The following is a 21,697-nucleotide window of genomic DNA, read 5'->3' as shown; positions in this document are numbered from 1 at the left end:
AAAACAAAAAAAAAAACAGCTGCCGAATAAAAGCAATGGGTGCATTCCAAAGTTAAGTGTGACGCACATTCAATTTGCTGTGAGATCGTTCCAAGCTTTATACAACTATTTAGAAGTCCTGAGTTGTGTGTTCTCTATACAATGATAATAACTGTGGAACAGCTGTATGAATAAAAGACAGACAATATCACCTCATACTGAAATGTGTCAGATCCCTCCCAAAAAAAGCCCTTAACTCTTATCTGCTCCTCCACATACACCCCCCTTCTCCAAATCCACTTTAGCCTTTCCTCTGCAGGCTTATCCTTTCTGCGACACTGACACTATCAATGTGCAACTCGTGGTTGCATAAATACCAGGACAGATGATGGAGACACATGCTCTTTCCCTTTGATGTGCTGCTGTGCTTGGTGACTGTAGCTCCCAAGTCTGTGAGTATCACGCTCTCCGCCTTTGTGTTCCTGTTTTTCACATGAGGTCAAACATTATTGACTGGAATCACTGAGGGGAATGAGTCTGCGTTTACCAACAAATTGGACTGGTGGATTGACCCCTGGTTCAACTCAGCTGGGTACCGGGAGCGGCAAATATCCATGCATCTGGTAAAACACACATCTCCCTTTGTAGCTGAAACCAGAGCAAATGGCTTCACATTTACATACAGATTTCATCGAGTTGACTCACCACTCTTGTGACAGTACGGGAAATGTCACTTCAATTATATTGCATTCATACCATTAAAGGCAATTATGGAAGAATGTAAAGGGTCACAGAGTACCCATATAAAAGGGGGTAATGCCATCTGTCTAGAAAATAATAATCAAAGAAAGAAATTTCAAAAATACTGTTTTATTGGTTAATAAGGCCCAGAATCCAAATACTGAACTCCTCTATCAATATTAATTTGTCCTGTATAATGTGTGAGGAAAAGAATTAACCAAAATGAATTGAATCTGCAGTTTCTCATTTAGACTACTTGTATTGTTAAAACACTATTTCCAAGTAACCTATTAACCTATCCAAGCAACATACGCGTACACACACACACACACACACACACACACACACACACACACACACACACACACACACACACACACACACACACACACACACACACACAATGCTAAAATATATCTACTGAATGTAAGATGTTGATAATACAATCATCCTCACTCTCAGGAACTTTTCCAGATTTGATTACAGCCTTGCTAAACCCACAGTGAGAGTTTCAATTGTGTCAAGTAACAAATAACTATCAATTCCTACGCGCCCTCTTTGCATGATTCATGACAACTGTCTCGCCTCAGTCTAACAGCGTTCAGCTACATGTACACAGTAATTGAATAATTTTTCACCTGGAAAACAGAATTAGTCAGTCTGGAGCCTTGTGGAGGACTGCACTGGGAAGTCCAGAAGTATTTGGATCTCAATTCTCTGAAGGGACAAAATATATCTGAATAAAATATCCAGGTATCAAGGAGAAGGCTGGTGATATTGTATATTATTGTTATTGTCAAATACTATGAAAAGATTTGACCATTTTCACAATCATATCCTTTCATACTGGGTGCTGGGGTTTTCAGTGAATGTTACTCAAAATGACTAAACACTGTTTTATCAGCAGGTTTATTCTCGCTTGCAAGAAATCTAGTGGCCTTGTAAAGTTAGATATTTACAACACCAGGAAAGTGTATGTTGAATTGACTCAAAAATAAACTACAGTAGCATATTGATCATAATGAAGGAACATGTCTCTCTGTGGTACGCTCTAGCTTCAACACTGAAGCTCTATGGCACACAAGAATGAGCTTTATCAGGCTTTGGATACACAGTCAATACTTATAATTATGATCTGATTTATCCTTTAAGAACAAACTCGACATTTCGAATGAGAGCTTTTAATCCAAAATAATACTCCTTCCAAAAATAATACACGCTGTGATACTTTAAATTGACATGTTTGTCGTTTAATTCACTAAGCAAACATGAAGAAAGTCAGAGATGTCCAGATAAAGTTGTTTTTGGCACTGATTGCAGTCAGAGTCCGACATGATACTTATAATTACCTATATGTAGATTAAATATTCTAAGTATCTGACTCACTTAAATAAACGGTGTCAACTACAACATTTGATACACACATACTCTTTTTTTCATAAGCTACTTGATCCAAATACTGGAGGCCCTGATTGAAATTTATATGGCTGATAAGCTTCAAGTGTTGATATGATATGAATGAAACATTATTTGGTAGAACGCAAAATTCAGCAACAACAAATATGATATTAGAAGCTGCTAGATGAATGTTTTGTATACTGTTCTTTGAGGAGAGTTTGCCTTGGAGTTCAGCAAATCTGTGTATTCTGTAAATCTGAGTGAGTCACTCACACCGCTGCACATTGATACATTCACATTCACACACAATGAGGCATTGTAGAGCCCGGCTGTGACAAAGAGAGCAGTCCTGCGCCACTGGCAGGCTGAGGTGGACAAAACGCAGTAGAAAACAGTAAAGAAAAGATTAGATTTTGATCAGCTTTATTTTAGCTGATCAGAAGACTATACTTGGATGGTTGATAAAGTAACACAGTATATTTTTGGTGGTTTATCCTCTCTACTCTGGTTCAGACTACATTCATTTTTAGTTTGATTTGGAGAAAAGAAGGGGGTTTCCAGTAATCTCAAATTCTACATCAATCAGCCAAATGTCAACAAACAAAGCAAAAGACACACTAGTGGCAGACAAGTAAAATGCAAATGAACAATCATGGAAGTAAGGAAAGATCCCCCCTAATTCTGATCTGTGCGAGGATTGCTTACTGTTCTGGTGAAAGGCACGTGGGCCTCTTTCCAGTCATATTCTACTGTCTCATGCTGGGATGCAGATCTGTGGCTGGGGGCCCACCGGGAGCCGCCCACCATCACTAAGATCTCCCCATGCTAGATGGCATTAGGAATAAAAAATGTAAAGCAAAATGGTCTAATCCGATCGTCTCTTTTCAAATGTGCTCAGACAAAAGCGCCTGGGATTCTTCTGTGCTAATTAACAATGTCAGTGGTGACAGGACTCTGGCTCGTGCGTAGCTCAGCCCATTGATTGTTTCAAAAACGTTACAGTAATTCAGCAGGAAGGGGGGACTTAGATAAAAAAAAGGGCCGTTTATCACTTCAGAGGCCCATGCAGCCTTGGTGTATTGAGTCCCGAGATTATTTTGCCAAAGGCATCTCTCAGCGTGTTCATTGACCTTTCGTCATCATTAGTGAATGTAAAGAGGGTGGATCCTTGTCAAAAGCCTTGAATAACTCATCAGCTGCAAGGCCAGGGGAATAGTAAAGGGTTAATGGTTTCTGTTCGGGGCCTTCGAGGCTTTACCCATAAGCACTTGCATTTCAATTCCTCTGCTGTATGAGGAGAACTGAGGATGGAAGCAGACAAATAGAGACAGCAGTGAGCTGTGCAGGATGCATACAAGTGTTTTTGTGTGTGCAGTGGGTTTGTTTTTCTATTGGTGTGTATTTGTGTGTGTGTGTGTGTGTGAATGAATATGTACATGAAGAAGTGTATCATTAACTGTCAGCAATAACCCCCTAGCCATCCACCACTAATGCATCCACCCATCCATACACACACACACACACACACACACACACACACCCACACACACACACACACACCCACACACACACACACACACCCACACACACACACACACACCCACACACACACACACACACCCACACACACACACACACACACACACACACCATCCCCACCGCCACCAAATGGGAGCATAGTCGGCACCTAAGTGCTTATACAGTATGTGTATTTGCATGTATGTGTGTGTACTGCACTATTTATTAGTCTCTAGAGGAGTGTATCACACACAGCGACACCACTTCAACTTGCAATGAGAGCCTTCAGTATTAGCAGAGGGCCGGGCACTCTTTAACGATGCTGAGGACGCCAAACAGCTCGGAAATCGAGCTGATAGAACTAACCTTATTTAATGGCCAGACATCCAAGCCATTTCCCCAAAGAGAATGCCATTTCTGAATGTCATGACCTTTTCTAACCGTGTTTAAAAACCTCCAAGGTCTTCAAGGTGTGGTTTGTCAATAAAAAGATTTTGAAGACTCCTGAAGAGTGGTAAACAGAGAGAAAGGGGATGCATATGCTCATCTTATAAAAGGGTGGTTTATTGTAGATACTGTCATCTGTTGTTGGGTTGATTGAGAGGTTTTTCCTGAGGCCTGTGACAGTGATGGAGGCAGTGTGTGTTTGTGTGTGTGTGAGAGAGAGTGTGTGCTAGATGAACTTAAGTGCAAGTCTACACAGTTTTAATAGCATAACTACAAGAGAAATTAAGAAAGAGAAAATGCTTTAAGGGTGCCTGTATGTGTGCACATGATTTAGTGTGTATGTTTGTGCACAGACAAGAGTGTGTGCCATTTAGTGTGTGATGGGCAGTGTGGACTGATTTAAAGGCTGGGGGAAATTGTTGTGAAGAGCAGCTTTCTCTGTCCAGGCTTCTCAGAGATAATTGTCTGCCAGAGTAAAACAACACTGTGCAGCAGCACTGCCGCACCAAGCAGAGTTCATCCTGAGAGGGTGAAGGGGCGACACTGAAGACATCAAACTTGACAAAAGAAGTAAAGAGGGAATTAAAGAAAAGACAAGAGGTAGGAGTCTGGGGTGTGATTTGAGAAGACCATGGACAAAAATCTTTGCTGTGCCATAAGGACAGAACACATGGATCCACATAATCGATAACACAATGTCTTTGAAGGTGAAACAAGTGCAGGAAGTCAACAGGATTCGTTTAGAAAGCTCTCCCTCTGTGGACAAAGATAGGAGAGTGTGGAAAACCTGACTTAAGAGTAGCAGTAGTGAGCCCTCCCTATCACATTTCCTCCAGTATGATCTTGTATACAAAGTGGAGACCAAATGTGTTTAGACTTGTTCTGTTTGTCTCCAGGCTGTTGTGATTAAGTGGAGCTTGAATTCTGTTTCAGTCAGAGCTGGATGAAATGCAGATCAGTAGCCAACACAGTCACGTCTTTGAATGTGTTGTGAAGTGCTGTAAGGAGGAGTTTATGTTCAATTGAGAGAGTGAGCCGAGAACAAAGTTACTGATCTCAGGTGAAAATGTTTTGTATAAACAGTTTAACAAAATGTCTGACCATTAACAAATGTCTGTCATCTAATCATCATGTTACCCTCCCTTAAAAGAGCCCATACAGCAAGTGGTTAATGATATAGATTCAAGATTTGGTATGTTGCTTTTTTAAATTTTACCCAGTATCAAAATAAACATAAATTAATAAAATAGGGTTGATTTACTGCGTAAGTGAATACTGTGAATCCTTACAGTACAACTGACAAACAGCACGAACATATTGAACCTCTCAAGTGTCACTAATCTGGTTGCAGAATTAAGAAGGGAAGAAAATGATTCCGCAACAGACTTAAACAATAAAACAGCAGCTTAAATGCATCTCCATATCATTATGTCTGTGTGTTTGATTTATACAAGTGAAAAAAAATCCTAGACTAGATCCCAGAATTTTTATGCAAATTTGGGAGGCAAGGGTTTTTAGAAGAGGTTGCTTTTGGAGGCAGTGGGAACAGTATCTTTACTCCTCAGGCTTCTTCCACTGTCAGTGTCAGTCAGGGTTTGTTTAGAATGGGCAAACTAATTACTGTGTAATTCCCAACACTTATCATGGAGTGACATATAGGCACCCTGTCCCTCTAAGATTCAAATACATGGAGAGAAGACATGCCTTGGGTGGGTTGAATTCCTGAGGTTTAAGTATTATCAGGATAGTTGGCAACAAAGACTCAACCCTGGCACAATCTTATGAAAGACCAGTAATCTTCTGGCAGCCAGCTGTAATATATGAATATATATGAAACCCCACAACAAGCTGTCCAGGCCTGACACTCAAAGTCACAAGTGAGGAGCGCAGGAAATGCGTGTTGCCTGACAGAAGCGGTAAAATAAATGTTCACACAGTATTTTGATGCAGTGTTAATTTTGTCAACCAAACTATCATGTGAAATATTCATTGACAACATTTTTCCCCAGATTAAAACAAGACTAATATAAATGACTTCTCTACAAATAATTCTATGTTCTTTTCACATTTCAAGTAAAACAAGGGCTGTAATAAGTACATAACAGAGAGCAACTTAAAATAAAGTGCTTCATTTCAAAAATGTGAAATAGGCCTAAAAAGTGCAGCTTCAGTTTCCCTTTTTCTTCTTTTTTGCTAACTCCATTTCACATCTTAACAGTCTCAACTAGTCTCTTTTTACAATACACAATCTCAACACATCTGAACAACTTTAACACCTCTTTCTTTCCCTCATATGTCCTACTTTCCCCACTGATTCCTCTGCCGTTATCTCTTGTCTTGTCTCTCCCCTTTCTGTGTAGCTTCCATCACTGACTTGATTGGGTGAGTAGTATCATGTGACCAGTACCATAAAGGCTAGAAAAGCTGTGCCAGGTAAAAAAGAAATGTGCTGTCAAAATTGAATAATTCTCAATAAATGAGCGTCTGGGTCCGGGTGACCATGGTGACCTATTATTGACCTTTGCGGTAGAGGATCAACAATAGGGAAAAAAGATCAATGTTGAAACAGTCAGGGTTTGTCAGAGTGACAAAGGCACTGTGTATGTTAACCATTACAGTCTGGTACAAGCAAGTAATCTGCAACTTTTCTGCTAACCTTGTAATACCACAACACGTGTAGCCATGACAGGTGGACACAGCTAGAATAAAACACCTTTAGTTTCTGTTGACTACAACAGCAATGATACTGCAGCTCAGTGGATATGCAGAATCCAACTCATGTTCATTTAAGATACCTTCTCAGCTCCTATTGCTTATGAGCTGGATACAGAAAAAACTGAAGAGTGATGCAAAGTAGAGCCTCCTAACAACTGAGCAACGCCTGAAGAATGCATTTACCGTATTTCCAAGGGCAATGACAACATGTCCAAAGCCCTCTCTCCATTAGTGGTAAAAGTGTTCTCTCTTTTACCTCAAAATTATACCCATTTAACTCTGCTGAAGAGTGCTCTCACCAGAGATGAGAGAGAGGGAAGGCCTAAAGCACTGCACAGTGTGAACTCACTGCAATCTACAAATTGGCCAAAAAGCCATCTTTTCTGATTTACCGCGGCCTCTACTGTAAGTGTGTGGCTAACTTCAATCATCCTCCTTAATGCACTAACCATTAGAGTCTGTCCTGAAAGAGAATATACCCTGGTGTCTCAATTATAGACCAAGACTGAATCTCTACAGCAGCCTTTCGTGGCCATAAAAGGAAATGACTATCCATTTTCTGCTTCAGCTCTCACACAGCAACTGCAGAGTCCTGTCTGCTGTTTGGGACCAGCAAAACTCATCTTTCCAACTGAATTGTCTTATTAATCACCCTGACTGCTGTGGCGAGAGTGCCAATTAAAGTTGGAAAAAGATTTGAATTGACAAAAAACATTTTCCTCATGCCTTTTACAGTGACTTCACTTTTGTGGTCTTTTCTTCTTGTTTGCAGAACTTTCAATTCAAGAGGAAGGATGCAGGTTCTAAAAAACAGTTGTAAATACAACATCAAAAATGGGGAAGGATGTCACAGACCTGAAAGCGCTACAATGCATAATGTGCTTTGATCTTCTGGGTACAGCAGTAGATGTGTGAGATTTGGTGATCTGCAAATTCTGAAAAGTTAGGCTAGAGGGAAAAAAATTAAGTGACAGCATCAGGGATAAAAGCACCGCCTGCAACAAGAGCTCAAATAAGAGGTGGGAATAAACACATGAAAGAAAGACGATTTTTTTTGGCACAATTTAAAAACTGGAAAGGCTCTGACACATCTCAGTTTTAATACCTTCCACCAATATTCCCCCAAATACTGAGAAATATCCATGAAAGATGAACAGAGAAAAAATGAAGTCTGTGAAATAGTTTTCTTGTTCTTCTGAAGGTAGTTATTACGGTTTCGGTGCGCACTGCTGTGTTTCTTCTGTGTGTGCGTGGGACTGACAGCGCAGCCAGGTTTGCATTTAATGGCCGGTACTCCTGAGGAGATGCGAAGTGGGAGAGATCATCAGAGGCAGAGAGGAGAATGGTACATGTTCCCACATGAACAAGAGAGGCAGAGACAGAGATACTCAGTGAGAGAGATGTGGGGTAAGTACAATAATCTGCTGATAGGGAGGGAAGGAGGGAAGAGGACATTTATATCAGACACAGGTGGAAAGCGGCCCTGAAAATGAGTCTTTAAGGAGAGCACAGAGGAACAGCGGCTAAGGCCCATGAAATATGGGCAATAATCTATTGATGTAGTTAAGTTTGGATGGAGGAGTGGTCCTTTGTGGGAGTCCAAAGTGTGTTCTGAATGCTCTATCAGAGGTTAGAAGGGTATACTGAACTGCTGCTAAAGCAACTTTCCTAATATCTATTAACCTACTAAATATGACACGATTTAAGAGCTCCAGGTTTTCAGTTGCAAAATTTTTTAACATCAACAATACATAATATACATAATATAACCATATCTGCATGTTCCTCTTTCAGGTCTTTTGGTTTAATGAGTGAGTTCATTTGTCCTTATTAGCCTTTAGTTACCCCTAGGGAGCAGTGATGGGACTGCAGTGAACACAGCTCCCTCAGATCTAAAACAGGAAGTGAGCTAGTTAATTGTGGTGATGCTTGTTGGCTAATCAGTTCAGTAGCATCAAATCTGTTTACTGGATACTCAAGGATGTTTGAATTGGAGACTGTGTATACTAATACAGATCGTTTTTATATTTGACACCTTATTCATTAAAACATGGAGCTTGGACACTATTCCCTGTCTCCTGTGGCGTTAGCCTAGTTGTTAATTTGTGTACACCCTAAATACACAAGGAGGACAGTACACTGCATATACCAAGATCATGGTTACGGTGAGTTTGGTTTGGATATGGTTAAGGTTAGGCAACTACAAAACTTAGTTAAGTTTAGTCAGAGATCATGGTTACTGGTAATAAAATGGCAGTACAGTAATTGCTGGTCTGTAATGGGACGTGGACTCTAATCATGCTACATGCATTTACCCTCCCCTGACTTCTACACCATTACAATTTACTTAGCTACATATAGGACACACTACGTCCTACACTAAGCACTGCCATTAGACGTGAATGTGAACGTACTAACTGGTATGTCCTTCAATCATCTTGTAATTTGTGTATAACATCCGCACAATCAACATTTATTTCTTTGTTGCAATGCTTAAAAAAAAACAAAAAAACAAAAAAAACAAAAAAAATTTCCTTTTTTTGAAGCATATCATGAGCGTTTCATTATTAATCAACCAAAACAAATAAGGGGAAAGAGACATCACTTTGTTTTAGAGCATCCTCCCCAGCACAGTAAAACACAAAATCAATTTCATCGACAGTATCTCCCACATCTAACTAATCAGTTATAGCACTCAAAATGTGTTTTAGGGCACTATAATAAAAAGCCCAGGCAGCCACAGCAAAAGACCCGTAATGACCAATATCACACAAACAAGCGAGTACCAATCAGCCAAATAACAAAAATAACACTTCCCTTGATTAATACTCATTAAAAGGAATTACAGAGAGGAAACACAGGATCATACAGCAGTCATATTGTGTGCTATTAGAGTATCAAAGTAATGGCTTTCATTTCCTGAAAGCATATGCTGTATGCAGTAAGGTAATGCAAGTGTTGTCGGAAGGCATGGAAACTGTTGATCAATTAAATGAACTGTGGAAACACTGGCACACTTTGATATTTCAGAGGATCATGCTGTAAAGCTCAGGAGCACTATAAAATGAGATAATCAGTGGCCTTACTAAATGCTGGATATACCCTGTATAATGTGCATTGTATAATGAGCAGTTTCCTAAATGCAGTCACTGGAGGCTTTGTTTTCCTATTTATGTTTCATTAGATATAATATATCTTTGAGCAAAGGAGGGAATGTGTGTTTAATTTCCTGAACCTTTGAACCTGTTTCCTTTAACAACAGGTTTTTGACTGAGGAAGCTCACAGGAGAAAACCCAACGTCTATTTACGTTGTGCAAGGTTCTAGTGGTCATGTATGATAGATGACATGCCATCTGCTTATCAGGACCTTCCAGAGATGATTGGGCGAGTTAGCACTCGGTGAAAATGAAGGTCAGTGTATCACCTCAAAACAAACCGTGCAGGACAGAAGTCTGGGTGGCGTTGCGCTGGTGAGAGGAGGGTGCAGAGGGGGTTTGCATGGCTCTTGATCTTGCCACCATATAACTGATAAGGCTGGTAGAAAATGCACTGCCAAAAAGGATTATCTGTGGGTAGCTCAGTGTGTCTGACACCAGGCATGCTGGGTAAAGAGAGGCAGGGCTGTTTACTTTTCCTCAAGCAGTTTAACACTGTAGTTTCAACAAGTCCAGTCCTCTAGGATTTACAGTACCAGTCTACACAGACAAGACCCTAATGCAAGCTTATCAGTAGGAGATATTCCACCCTACTGAATATTTCATGAGTGCAGTGTATTTATACCGCCATTACCTGGGGGTGACTCATAAACCCAAGTAGTCAGTATTAGTGACTAGATTGTAATTGCCACTTGACGCAGTTTAACTACAGTGCTTGTGGCTCATGCTTTTGGCTACAGAAGTTTAAAAGGAACAGGACACATAAGCACCGTTAACACTGAGATCTTTTTTAGCTGTTTTTTGGTGAAACGCAGCTTCTATAGGTTTCCCGCGCTGAGGAGTTCTACACAATTCACCTCATGATGAAGTCTTTATCTGTAACATCAACAATACCTAAATCTGATCAACGGCAAAAAAACAAAGCAGCATCTTAGTTTGTTTTTAGTTCAGTGCAAGTTCGGGAGCTGGTTGATTTATGGGGTTTTGAGGGTTGCAGGAGGAGAGAGATGACAGAGTCGGCGCTCTGTGTGAAGTGAAAGTCAGGGGATGGAAAAAAAGCCCCTTTTGAAATCTGGTACCTGGTACTGTTTGACTGACTTGGAGTGTCAGATTTCTCATCTAAGATGAAAATGTCTGAAAAGATAACATATGGGATGAGAACCAAGTTTAGTTTGAAAGGAACTACAGAGCAGATGGAGATGGTGTTACGCAATTAGTGATGTGGACTGATTGACAGTGATTAGTGTGATTGATTGTGCCTGGGGTTAAACGAAGGACAGGCAGATCTATCCAACTCATTCAATGACATCCGAGGAATCCAATATCAATCTCTAAGTAGGTTTCCTCCTGTACAATGTCAGAAATAATCCTGATGGAAATTAAGGACATACTGTGGCAGCAAAAACGTATTACTCTGCCTTAAAGCCAAAGATACCTTTAATATTCTTTTAGCTTTCCTTCCATGACTTTTGTGAATATTTCACTTGCACACCAATTCAGCATGGCCCAGTATTCAGGTTATCAATAATAATCAGTATTCCAGTAGTCCATGTGGACATGTGGCATATGTTGGAGCATATGTTTCAGAATATATTGCAAGGATTTAGTATGCACTGCTACAGGGCCCTGGAGCAGGATCACTCTCCCCGTTAATAGTTAGCATTTTCAGGAAAGAAGTGCAATATTTACATACTTAGCTGTATTTAGAGCAATGAGCTCTTAGCTCAACATGTAAAATAATTTGAAGCGAATTAATGGATATAGGAGGCAGTCTCTCCATTTCACCAGTTCTGATGTTGTGACTTTCATCTTGAAATATGGCTAGGAATAGAAGTTTTGTTTGATGTGACACGATATTGACAACAGCCCCACAGACAGAGACGTTGTTTCAAACAAAAAGAAATCTCATGGTCACTTTGCCTTCATTACAAGGCAGGAGCTGATAGCAACCAATATTCAGGCTCAGGAGAAATTGAGAGGTTTGCTCCTCATTTACAATGGACTTCCTCAGCTGAACGGGGTGAACATCTAAAATCTTTAATTTAAAATGTTCCTTCAAACTGTTGCTCTTTTATCTGTATTAATTCCCACTGAGGCCAACATGGAATAAAAACATGATAAAAAGTCCAGAAGTTTTCAAACTTTAATGAACACAGCTAAAGATGCATTATGTATTAGGGCTAAAGTTAGAAAATGTTGCAACAGTATTTTGAAAAACAGTCAGCTGCAGATTTAATCACCAAAGTAATGTATTACATGGTTTCAAAGACAGACTAAATGTGCTTATGAGCCTTTTCCAGTAATAGTTAGTCTAATATTTACAAAGTGATGGCCAAGAGAGAATATTAATTTAGAACTTAAGAGAAAAATGCCAAGCTGTTTATTTGTTGAGAAGACCTTGCACAGTGTAATGTCAGCAAAATGTGCTTGAGGGTCCAACTTGTACCAACATCAGATAACAAAATAAAGAATTGGGAGAGGAAAAGCATAACCTAACCTTGTTTAAAGTCATCTTCCAAAGAAGACATTACCCCAATTTCAGACACAAATTAGCCAGCTATCCTTTGATTAAAGAAGCTTTACATGCTCACTAAAATAATTTGATTAACACTGCTCCCTGAGCCTTGGGGAGCTGAGTGAGTGGCTTTTGAATTTTGGAGGACTTAGAAAGAATACTTAATAAGGTAGATTATCTCTTTGATGTTGTGCTCTGGACCTTGTATAAAGAAAGATATATGACCTACCTTTGCTCTAAATCAATCAGAAAATGGGCTTCATTAAGCTGGTGAGACTTTCAATTTCAAAGCATCTACATAAAGAAACTGGTTTCACTGTTTGTTCACATAAAATGCATACAAAACAAAATGTGGAGCACTGCTCTGGATTAAAAGTTGATCATTCTTAAAGGTTGCTCCATCATGGATCCCCTCATCACACAGCACATCCGTGTTTTATGGCCTACTCCACGGTATCACCAAGACACATAAACCTTCATGGACTCATTAATCTGTGTTTCCTATCGCCTACTGCTTCATACTGGGTCGGGGGGAGGGTCAAATAAATGCTTCGCATGCCAGGCTTCCAAGATACATGACAGTATTACAGTTACCTCCTCCGTAATTAGGTCTGATTATACCAGATATTGGAAAAAAAATCATCACGCTGTATGAAAAATGAGGCCAAAGAACAGGATTAGTAGAGTGAGAGTGAAATAGTATGTGGATCATCTTCACTTAGCTACATTCAGGCTGTCTGAATTTTGTTTATTTGGGAGAGAACATGGCACATGGGAATCAGACGGAGTCGCACACATTATGTATAATGCATGTAATATTCCTTGAACCAGTAGCACTGTACACTGTGCCTCGCAAAGACATGAAATCTGGCTTAGTACAGTGTTAAGAACATTGTTTTTCTACTGTCAAGTGATTTGCGGAAATAAACGGAAGTGAAAGCCTGTGGCAGCATATGCTATTATCACAGATCTACATTTCACTGGGATGACAGGGTGGCACCAAACCAGATGCTTTGGAGTATTGGAGCAGTGCTTTATGTTTAGGTAAATACGTACAAATCCATACGCTTAAGATAAAACAAGCTTAAGACCTTTATTGTCAACAAAATGTGGAATATTACCATTTTCTACATAGGCAGTGTAAACTTTAATGAGCGGTGGATAGCAGCGACAGATGGTTTCTATATGTGTCTCTGGTTCCCTGACAAGTGTGAACATATCTGTATATTTTGTTTAAGAAACTATAAGAATATGAGGATTTCAAGTGTCAGAGGTCAAAGTTACAGGTGCTGTAGGTATAGAAAAAAACTACACAAGGTAAAATGTTCACAACAGTGCACTTTCATCAGATGCCTGAGCAGTCACATATTGACTACAACACTAATATACCATAAAAAATGTAAAAACACATTAAAATATAATGTGTTGTTGAGTTTGTTGTTGAAGTGAGTTTAGAGGTACTGCTAGATGGATTTTTTTAAACTAGGCTAGCCCTTCCCCCTTGCTTCCAGTCTTTATGCTAAGTTAAACTCACTGTCTACTGACTATAGCTTCACAGTTACTGTACACACGAGGGTGGTATCAATCTTCTCATCAAACTCTCGGCAAGACAGCACATAACCATACTTCTCAAAATTATTATTCTCAAAACTAACAATAATAACAAATATAGCTGCAAGCAGCAATGTGGGGGCCAAGCAGCCCAGCAGGCCAGAGTTGTCATGGAAAAATGATGTCATTGTAAGCATGCACAGCAAGCTTCATGTCAGTTGATTAAAGACTGGCTGAGACGGTATTACCAGAAACAAGACTGTCTTTTTAAGGCAAACATGCCAATGGTTATTAGCCAAAACCTATTTTTACTTACTGCAGTGCCCCCTAGAGGCAAGGGGGTGATGATTTTGGGCTTCCTTTAATGTGTTGGTCTGGATACATACAAGCTGTTGCTGTATGCTAATTTCTTGTTAAGCGGCTTCAATGACGTTTTTGATTTTGAACTTTGAGGAGTAGCAACACAGTTTTTGATAAACTCCAAAATGTCTCCTGCATCAATTAGGTTGACCTGACAAGTTGCCATTTCTCAACCTTGGGCCCTTCTATGATATTACCAGACACAATAATTTGGATTTTAAGGCAAACACATCAACAGTTATGAGGCAAAATGCAATTTCTATTATTCCAGCGCCCCCCTAAAAGTCAAAGGACACTAGATTTCTTGAGCTACCTCCTAACGAGGCCCTGAGTCCATGTATGAAGTTTATCTTTCATACATTACAGTGTAGGTGAGCTATGACCTCACTTCCTGTTAGGCAGCTTTGCGATTTGTAATTAGCTGTGATAAAACAAATGTTTTTGAAAATCAAAAATCCATCCAAAATCATCCGTCCCAATTTTAGTGAAGATTGGTCAAAGTTTATCTGTGGAGTAGCGAAAAAAAACACGTAAAATCCAATATGGCGGATCATCCAATATGGTAACTCGTTTTTGAAAGCCAGGCATACGGTTCAAAAGTTACACGTGTGAATGCACCTCAAATTTTGACCTGTTGGTGGCACTAGAGCGCTTGAGGCACAGACATGAAACTTGGTGACAAGCATCACAGGAATGTCCTCAATCAGTGTGTCAAATTTCAAAACTTTTTACCATACGGTTCTGGGGGATGCCATAGACTCCCATTGCAGAGGAAGAAAAAGAACAGAAGAAGAAAAGATACACAATGGGTGGCACAGCCCTAAATAATGACAATAATAATAATAAAAATGAAAATGTAGTTCATGCAAAAGGTTCATGTGCCATTGTTCAACAGAGAAAGTCCATTTTCAGTAGTCAGTAGTCAGAGTCTAGATATTGGGCCAGTATGAGAGATAAGGACATTGAGCCTGACTGTTCTGGCTGAGTGTGAGTGGGTTGGGGGTTAGGAGGTGTGGGGAGGTGTGTGTGTGTGTGTGTGTGTGTGTGTGTGTGTGTGTGTGTGTGTGTGTGTGTGTGTGTGTGGGGGTCGGGGGGGGCGGTCACACTTGCTGTTGTGGCGTCTGATAGCAGTGGCGTCTGATAGCAGTGGGCAAAAGTGAGCGCTTGAAGAGCTCCGGCTTGCTCTGTGGTGGGATGAGCTGGATGCAGAATGTGCGGTCCATCTGCCACAGTTCGTCATAGAGTGAGTGGGAGGGGTTATCCAGGATGGCGTTCATCATGTCCATCATCCTCCTCTCTGCCACTACCCCCAGACTGTGCAGTTCCAGCCCCACCACAGAGCTGGCCTTCCTTACAAGCTAAATGAGTCAGCTGGCATCATCAGTGTTGATGCCGCCTCCCTAACACACTGCAGCCAAGAATGGCGCCCTGGCCACTGCAGCAGCCTGTTGCACACACTGAAGGAGCTCAGTTTCTTCAGGAGAACTTTCAGCCATGGCTTTTCCTGAAAAGAGTGCTGCTGTGTGACCTCTTTCTGGATGATAACCGGAGCAGGGGACCTCCTGCTTGTACATGTGTGAACCATCATGTCTTTCCTTTTGTTGATAAGAGCTTCAAGTGGTTGTTGTTGACCACTTAAGATAAATGACTTATTCCCATGTTGTACGTTTTGCAGAGTACTCAGGGATAAGTCAGTGCATTTTGAAAGCATTTTCCAATTTCCAAATTTCTAGCACCATTCCAATTCAAAAACATAATTCACACTTTGGTTATCCAAAAAATTCACAATGTATTTGTCAATAAAGTTAGTTGTGTTTTTTTTTCAGTATTTTCTACGCTCTGCTTTGCATGCACACTTGCTGTTTTTTACTGTTTTACAGTTTTTTTTTTATTTTTATTAATTTATCTTTTTTTTTGGACTGATTTCTCACCTTTTAAGCAACCACTGGTTTCCATTTATTTCAGGATACTACTTACTGGTCTTCCAACTTGCTCAAAATACTGCACGTTTATTATTTAAGTGTTACAGTTGGGACCATTGTGAAAACTGTCCTTGTGGCACAAGGGTGTCCACCGTTTTGTCTTTGAAAGATCAGAGTATATGAGCTCTGAGTTCAAACAATCTAATATCTAGTGTGCAAATAGGATCCAATTAACCTGCACATTAACATCTGCACTGATTTTTATTAGAGTAGTACCGGCATAGCCAGATTAGAAATAAAATCAGAATGACTGATGTTGCCTATTAACACTGTTTTCTCTCTGTAATTTGAATTTTTTTTGTCATTTGCCCTGAATCAATGGACTGAAACATGCACTGCTGCAAGTGCTGTGGGTGAGCAATTTTTCTACTTCAGATTTCCTGATTTGCTTACCTTACAGACCAGATTTCCATTCCTTATTTTAGGAGGACATCTTCCCAAACTAATTCACAGGGGAAATAAAAGCAGATGATAACCTGTTAAAAATTAATTATTAAATGCGATTAAACAACGGTTGGGACAAAGAGCCATTTGCATGGATCTAAAATAATTCCCTTTGCCAAACCACTTAGTGAGGGCGCCATCAAAAAATTAACTTCAAATACAACTTGGAACAAAACAAGAACAGTGGGTCGGTGAGTGAGTTTATCTCTACGATTGAAACCACTGGTGTTCCTTTGGACCATGAAATTGTCATTTGTTCTGCAAGTGTTACATCAAATGAGAGTTCAGGGCCATGCCAGGACTGTTCGTTGCTGCTGAGCTTATTTTAACTTGTTATCTGACAGAATCTCCACAGATAATTATATTTGGCTCCGATAGACAGGTAGAGAACGCAGGCGAGCACGTGCTAATCCGGGGCTGTGCCTCCAAAAAACCCCAGGAGGAAAACGATGGCGTCTCGCCAGAGAGCTGGATGAAAAGTCACAAAAACTCTTAGCAGTTTCCTCATGCAATATGAATCCTCACATGTGATTAGATTTGCACCATAAGTCCAGGTGTTTGAATATTTCAACATGTTTTCATTTCAATGTCTATTGTGACCATTCCTGCCAGTGAAAGCTTTTTAGTGTGAGTGCGTGTCTGCATGTTACTGTGCGTGTGAACAGTATTAAGCAAAAATAATGTAACCAGCATGAGAGATTACATTCTGCGACTTGCTTAAAACCATTAGAGAGGGAGAAAAGACGACCAGGCAGAGGGGATTACTCTGGGCTGGAATGTGGAAGCAGGAGAATACAGCGAGGGGGGAAACAAGGGCGACATTGACAGTGTAGCACCGACAACAGCACTAGCAGGAGATCAGGTTAAAGAGGGTGGCAGAGCGCCAACTGATTGTTCTAGAAAGAGGAAAGAACAGAGAGAGAAAGGAGGGAGAGGGATATAGGAAGATTAAGACACAGAAAGAGAGAGAAAGGCAGAAAGGGAGTGATAAAAGTACAAAGGCTGCGGAGATTCCATCTTGCAAACAACAAACCAAGGGCCTTTGACACCAACAGCGTCCTGCCTTTGATGTATACTGCATTTAGCTAGCACTGAGGAACAGGAGAGTGGTGGTGTTGGTGGTGAGAAAGCCAGAAAGAGAAGAAGAAGAAGCCATCAGCATTATGAAAAGCACCAGACCCAGAGGCATAGAGGCATATGGAACAGCCACTTTGATGACTACTACTGTTTGCTCCACGTGGGGGTGGTGGTGGCAGAAGTGGGGTTTAATGAAAGGAAAGGGGGCAGGGTGTTGCGATGACGCAGGGTGCAGGAAGTATATGTAGCCAGGCTGTAGAAGCCAGCTCAAAATTAACAAAAAATAAATAAATCAAATAAATTCAAAAAAAGGAAATGCAAACAAAAGAAATAAAGGACATACAATGAAGCTGTACACCCAGAAGTCATTCCAGCCAGCCAATTGAAATAAATCAAGATGGAGGAGAGGATTTCGGCTCAGGTTAGTATGAGGCAGCGGACCTCTTTGCTGATTTGGTGTACAGCATGGTGACATACTGACCTGGGCTTGAGACAGCACTAGTGGTGGTGGGTTCAATAATTGCTAAAGGGAAGGAGAGGGGGGGAAGAGGGAGGGGGAGGGAAAGAGGACATTCATGTATTATTAACAGAATGGAGACGTAAAATAAAAAATAAAAGTGCATGCAAGGACAAAAGGACAGGGAATGGAGACAAATCCTCTCCATGCATTAAGGACCGGTGTCTCAGTGGCAAGATGCAACCTCCACATGCTCATAAACAACACGTTTCATCCCCCCAGTCGCCTCGGATTTGCATGGGTTACAGCTAAGACAAAAACTGAGGGGAACCTGGGAACTGAGGCTGCTCCAAAGCCCCGAAGGTGTTTTGTGACCGGGTAAAAAAACTTTCATCATACTTCTGGTATGCTAAACAACTGGCCGTGTCTCACTTTGATAGTGCAAGATCACACCATGCTCAGTTAGCACCCATAATTTCATCTGCACCTGCCGGGTAGTTCTTAAATCACATCAGTTTAACTTTATTTTCCCTTTCCAGAGGCTATAGCACAGTTCGCCATATTATGTCCTTCTTTTAGGTTGCATGAACTGACTTAAAAAAAAAAAAAAAAAAAAAAAAAAGAAACTTTTAGTCTGGCTTTGATCCCTCTGAGGAGCGAACTCAAGAGTCCCAATCTGATTACCTTATGAACTCATTTCAGGCTGAGCCACTGGTGGCATTTGGGAGATGGAATAATGTGGCGTCCATGAATGTTCAGTCTAGTGTGTCAGACTACTAGAACTAAGTGTATCGACCGAAGCACGGCAGCATGAAGTGTATGTGTAAAATGTCACACAGAGTAGATTTTATGCTTAGTCACATTTGTGGTAAAGATGTTCCTGTAGATTTTGGTGCGGAAGGAATCAAAATTCCATCTACAATAGCTACTAAACTGATGCAAGGGTCGAACAGGTCCAGATAATAAAAGTGATGCATGATAGTGTAGCCCAAAAAAAAAAAAAAAAAAAACATATCACATTTGGTTGTTGATAAGGTTACTGACACCAATGACCTAATAATTAGCCAATTTCTTTGATTTCTGGCTTCCAAAACTTGAGAGTTAAATCCAGACTCTGCTGTTAGGAATACATTATTTAATGCTACTTTGGTTTGAAGATATCACTGTAATGTAAACATTGCTGCCCATTTGATCTGAAGTTGAAGTGAAACAAATAAATAAATAACATGGCTTTCTGTTTAGTAAACAAGCACTTAAATTGAGATAAGCTGTGACCAGGTTTGTGCGGTGACTCACTTGGGAGCAGAATCGGGGATGTGTGGCAAAGCAAAGCTGTTCTTTACCATTAGCGCCATCAAGTCAAAGCGATGCAGTGGTCGGGCTCATAGGGTTGTTTTCAGCTTTGCGTTTTTGACACACAAACAGTGAGACTTGTACTTGCAGCGAAAAAACAACTATTTATACTCCCCACAAAGGTATAAACCAACTTCCTCCAGAAGGCTTCATGGCAGAGGAGGAGCTTATCTGTCACAAGGGAAACCATGGCAGCCATGATTACACCTCACACGCATTTCACACACAAAAAGAATTCTACTTTAGGTTGTTGCAGTGAGCTGCTGTATCTAGGGCATGCAACAGTGCAGAAGCCTACTTAGACTCTCCATTTTAATCCATTTACATGGGAACTTTCAATTGCGCACCTCGTCCACACCATGCTCTCAATCTGTGATCTGTGTCGCTTTTCTCAAGTGTGAACTGTGTAATGGCCGTCTTGCTGTTATAAAGGCCACTGTGATACCAACAACAATAAAACATTTGCTTCCGACTGATTCCATCATTCTATTTGAAGGGGAAATTGTGTAGGAATCAGTATTCATACGTGGAATGATACGCCTTTTCCATCGGTATATTGGTGGAGAAATGGTCGAATTAATCTTTTCTTCCACAAATGTTTCCACTTCAAGTACTCCTGGGGGAGCCGATATGTGAAGGCAGTTTCTTTTTAGTTCTTTCTTCAAACAGGCAGGCGGGTGCTATCTGATTAATACTTGAGCATGAATTCACCAGTGAATCATTTCATGAGCTCTCAGACACTCCTCCATTACTGTGGAACATATCTTTTGACATGCAATCTTTCCCTCACAGCTCCAGACTGACTTGGACTCTTTCTCTCATTCAGCACAGCAACGCATCATTTCACGTACTGTAAACGCCAGTCGACCTCTTGCGCAGCTTGCTCACTTGCAAGATAAAACACATTAGTTTTCGCAGCTATTTCATTTCATGGATTGCTATTCTCTTTGTTTCCTGTAGACGGGATATTGTAAGAGATTTATGTGACATGATTTGTGGGAATCACTGTTCATGTTGGCCCTGTTCAGAGTTTAGCTCATCCAAGGTAATCCAATGTTAATACTTAAGTTACACACACCTACATTTCACCGAACAGACAAGACAGGAAGCTGATAAAAGCAAAGATCCACATAGATGTCTATATGATCTCAATTTGTTGAGTTTGTGCCAAAATCCAGGTTTTAAAAGTGACTGTTAAAATTCAGCAGTGCTTGAATTACTTCCTCAGTCAATAATACTAATCAACAATCAGATCAAACAGATAAAATATGGCAATTTTGTGCTACATTGCAGTAAGCACCCCTTAAAGGAGTGGGTAGGAAAAGAAAGAAAGAAAATTTGCAGTCTGTGCGTCCAGTTCATCTTCACTGCTCCATTTGAGGGCATTATCAAGTTATTGTCATGCAGGGACACATTCTTTGTGTGAATTGTTGGGCTATTCTTAAACATTTTCCTCACTTATCCCTCCACGATGATGGAATAGTTGGTGTTAACAACTGTGTTAATTTGTGAGTCAGCTAATTAGTTATTTATCCTGTGTCATTTTTAATGTTGCCCAGAGCGTGTATCATCCTGTGAGCATCCACAGGGCTCAGTCATCCAGGGATGAATGTCCTTAGCAGTGCATCTGGTCTCCTACAGGACTCAGTGATGGTGGGTGGGGTGTGGGTGGGTATAAAGTCCATTGCCCGCTGGGCTGCAGGATGAAGACTCTGCTATAGCACCAAACATTTCCTCATCGCAGTGCGGCTGGAAAATGTTAATGGCTTTTCTGATTGCTTAAATATGGAAATGCAGGCATTCAAAGGATAGGTAAATGGCGCAACACTGTAAAGGGTGTTTTTGGGAAAAATAAAGGACACTGCAACCTTGCCATGTTTAATTTATTCAGCACATTTTGATATGTGTTAGATTATTTTTAAGATTAAAACAAAATCAACCAGAAAACAGCTGAATATCAAATATAGATGCAACTTGTTTTATGACCAATGCAGACAAAGAAAT

General features: G+C 40.5%; 1 protein-coding gene across 3 annotated transcripts in view; it reads right to left on the bottom strand.

Annotated features, from left to right (window-relative positions):
* Nucleotides 1–21,697, bottom strand: part of negr1 (neuronal growth regulator 1) — a 131,969-nt gene that overhangs the window by 9,094 nt on the left and 101,178 nt on the right. The window contains exons 7-8 of one of the 3 annotated variants that reach the window (XM_022739306.1): nt 18,365–18,406; nt 16,756–16,804 (exon numbers count right to left, since the gene is read on the bottom strand). The exons of 1 other annotated variant lie outside the window; for it this stretch is intronic. In XM_022739306.1, coding sequence (XP_022595027.1) covers nt 16,779–16,804; nt 18,365–18,406 — 68 coding nt within the window. In that variant the 3' untranslated portion in view covers nt 16,756–16,778. The remainder of the gene's footprint in view (nt 1–16,755; nt 16,805–18,364; nt 18,407–21,697) is intronic. One more of the 3 variants, XM_022739288.1, reaches the window with a different exon arrangement.

This window comes from Seriola dumerili, unplaced genomic scaffold (genome assembly GCF_002260705.1).
Source record: "Seriola dumerili isolate Sdu_G_001 unplaced genomic scaffold, Sdu_1.0 BDQW01000002.1, whole genome shotgun sequence".
NCBI classification, from domain to species: domain Eukaryota; kingdom Metazoa; phylum Chordata; class Actinopteri; order Carangiformes; family Carangidae; genus Seriola; species Seriola dumerili.
Note: the sequence above shows the minus strand (reverse complement) of the source record. Positions and strands in the feature narration are given on the sequence as shown.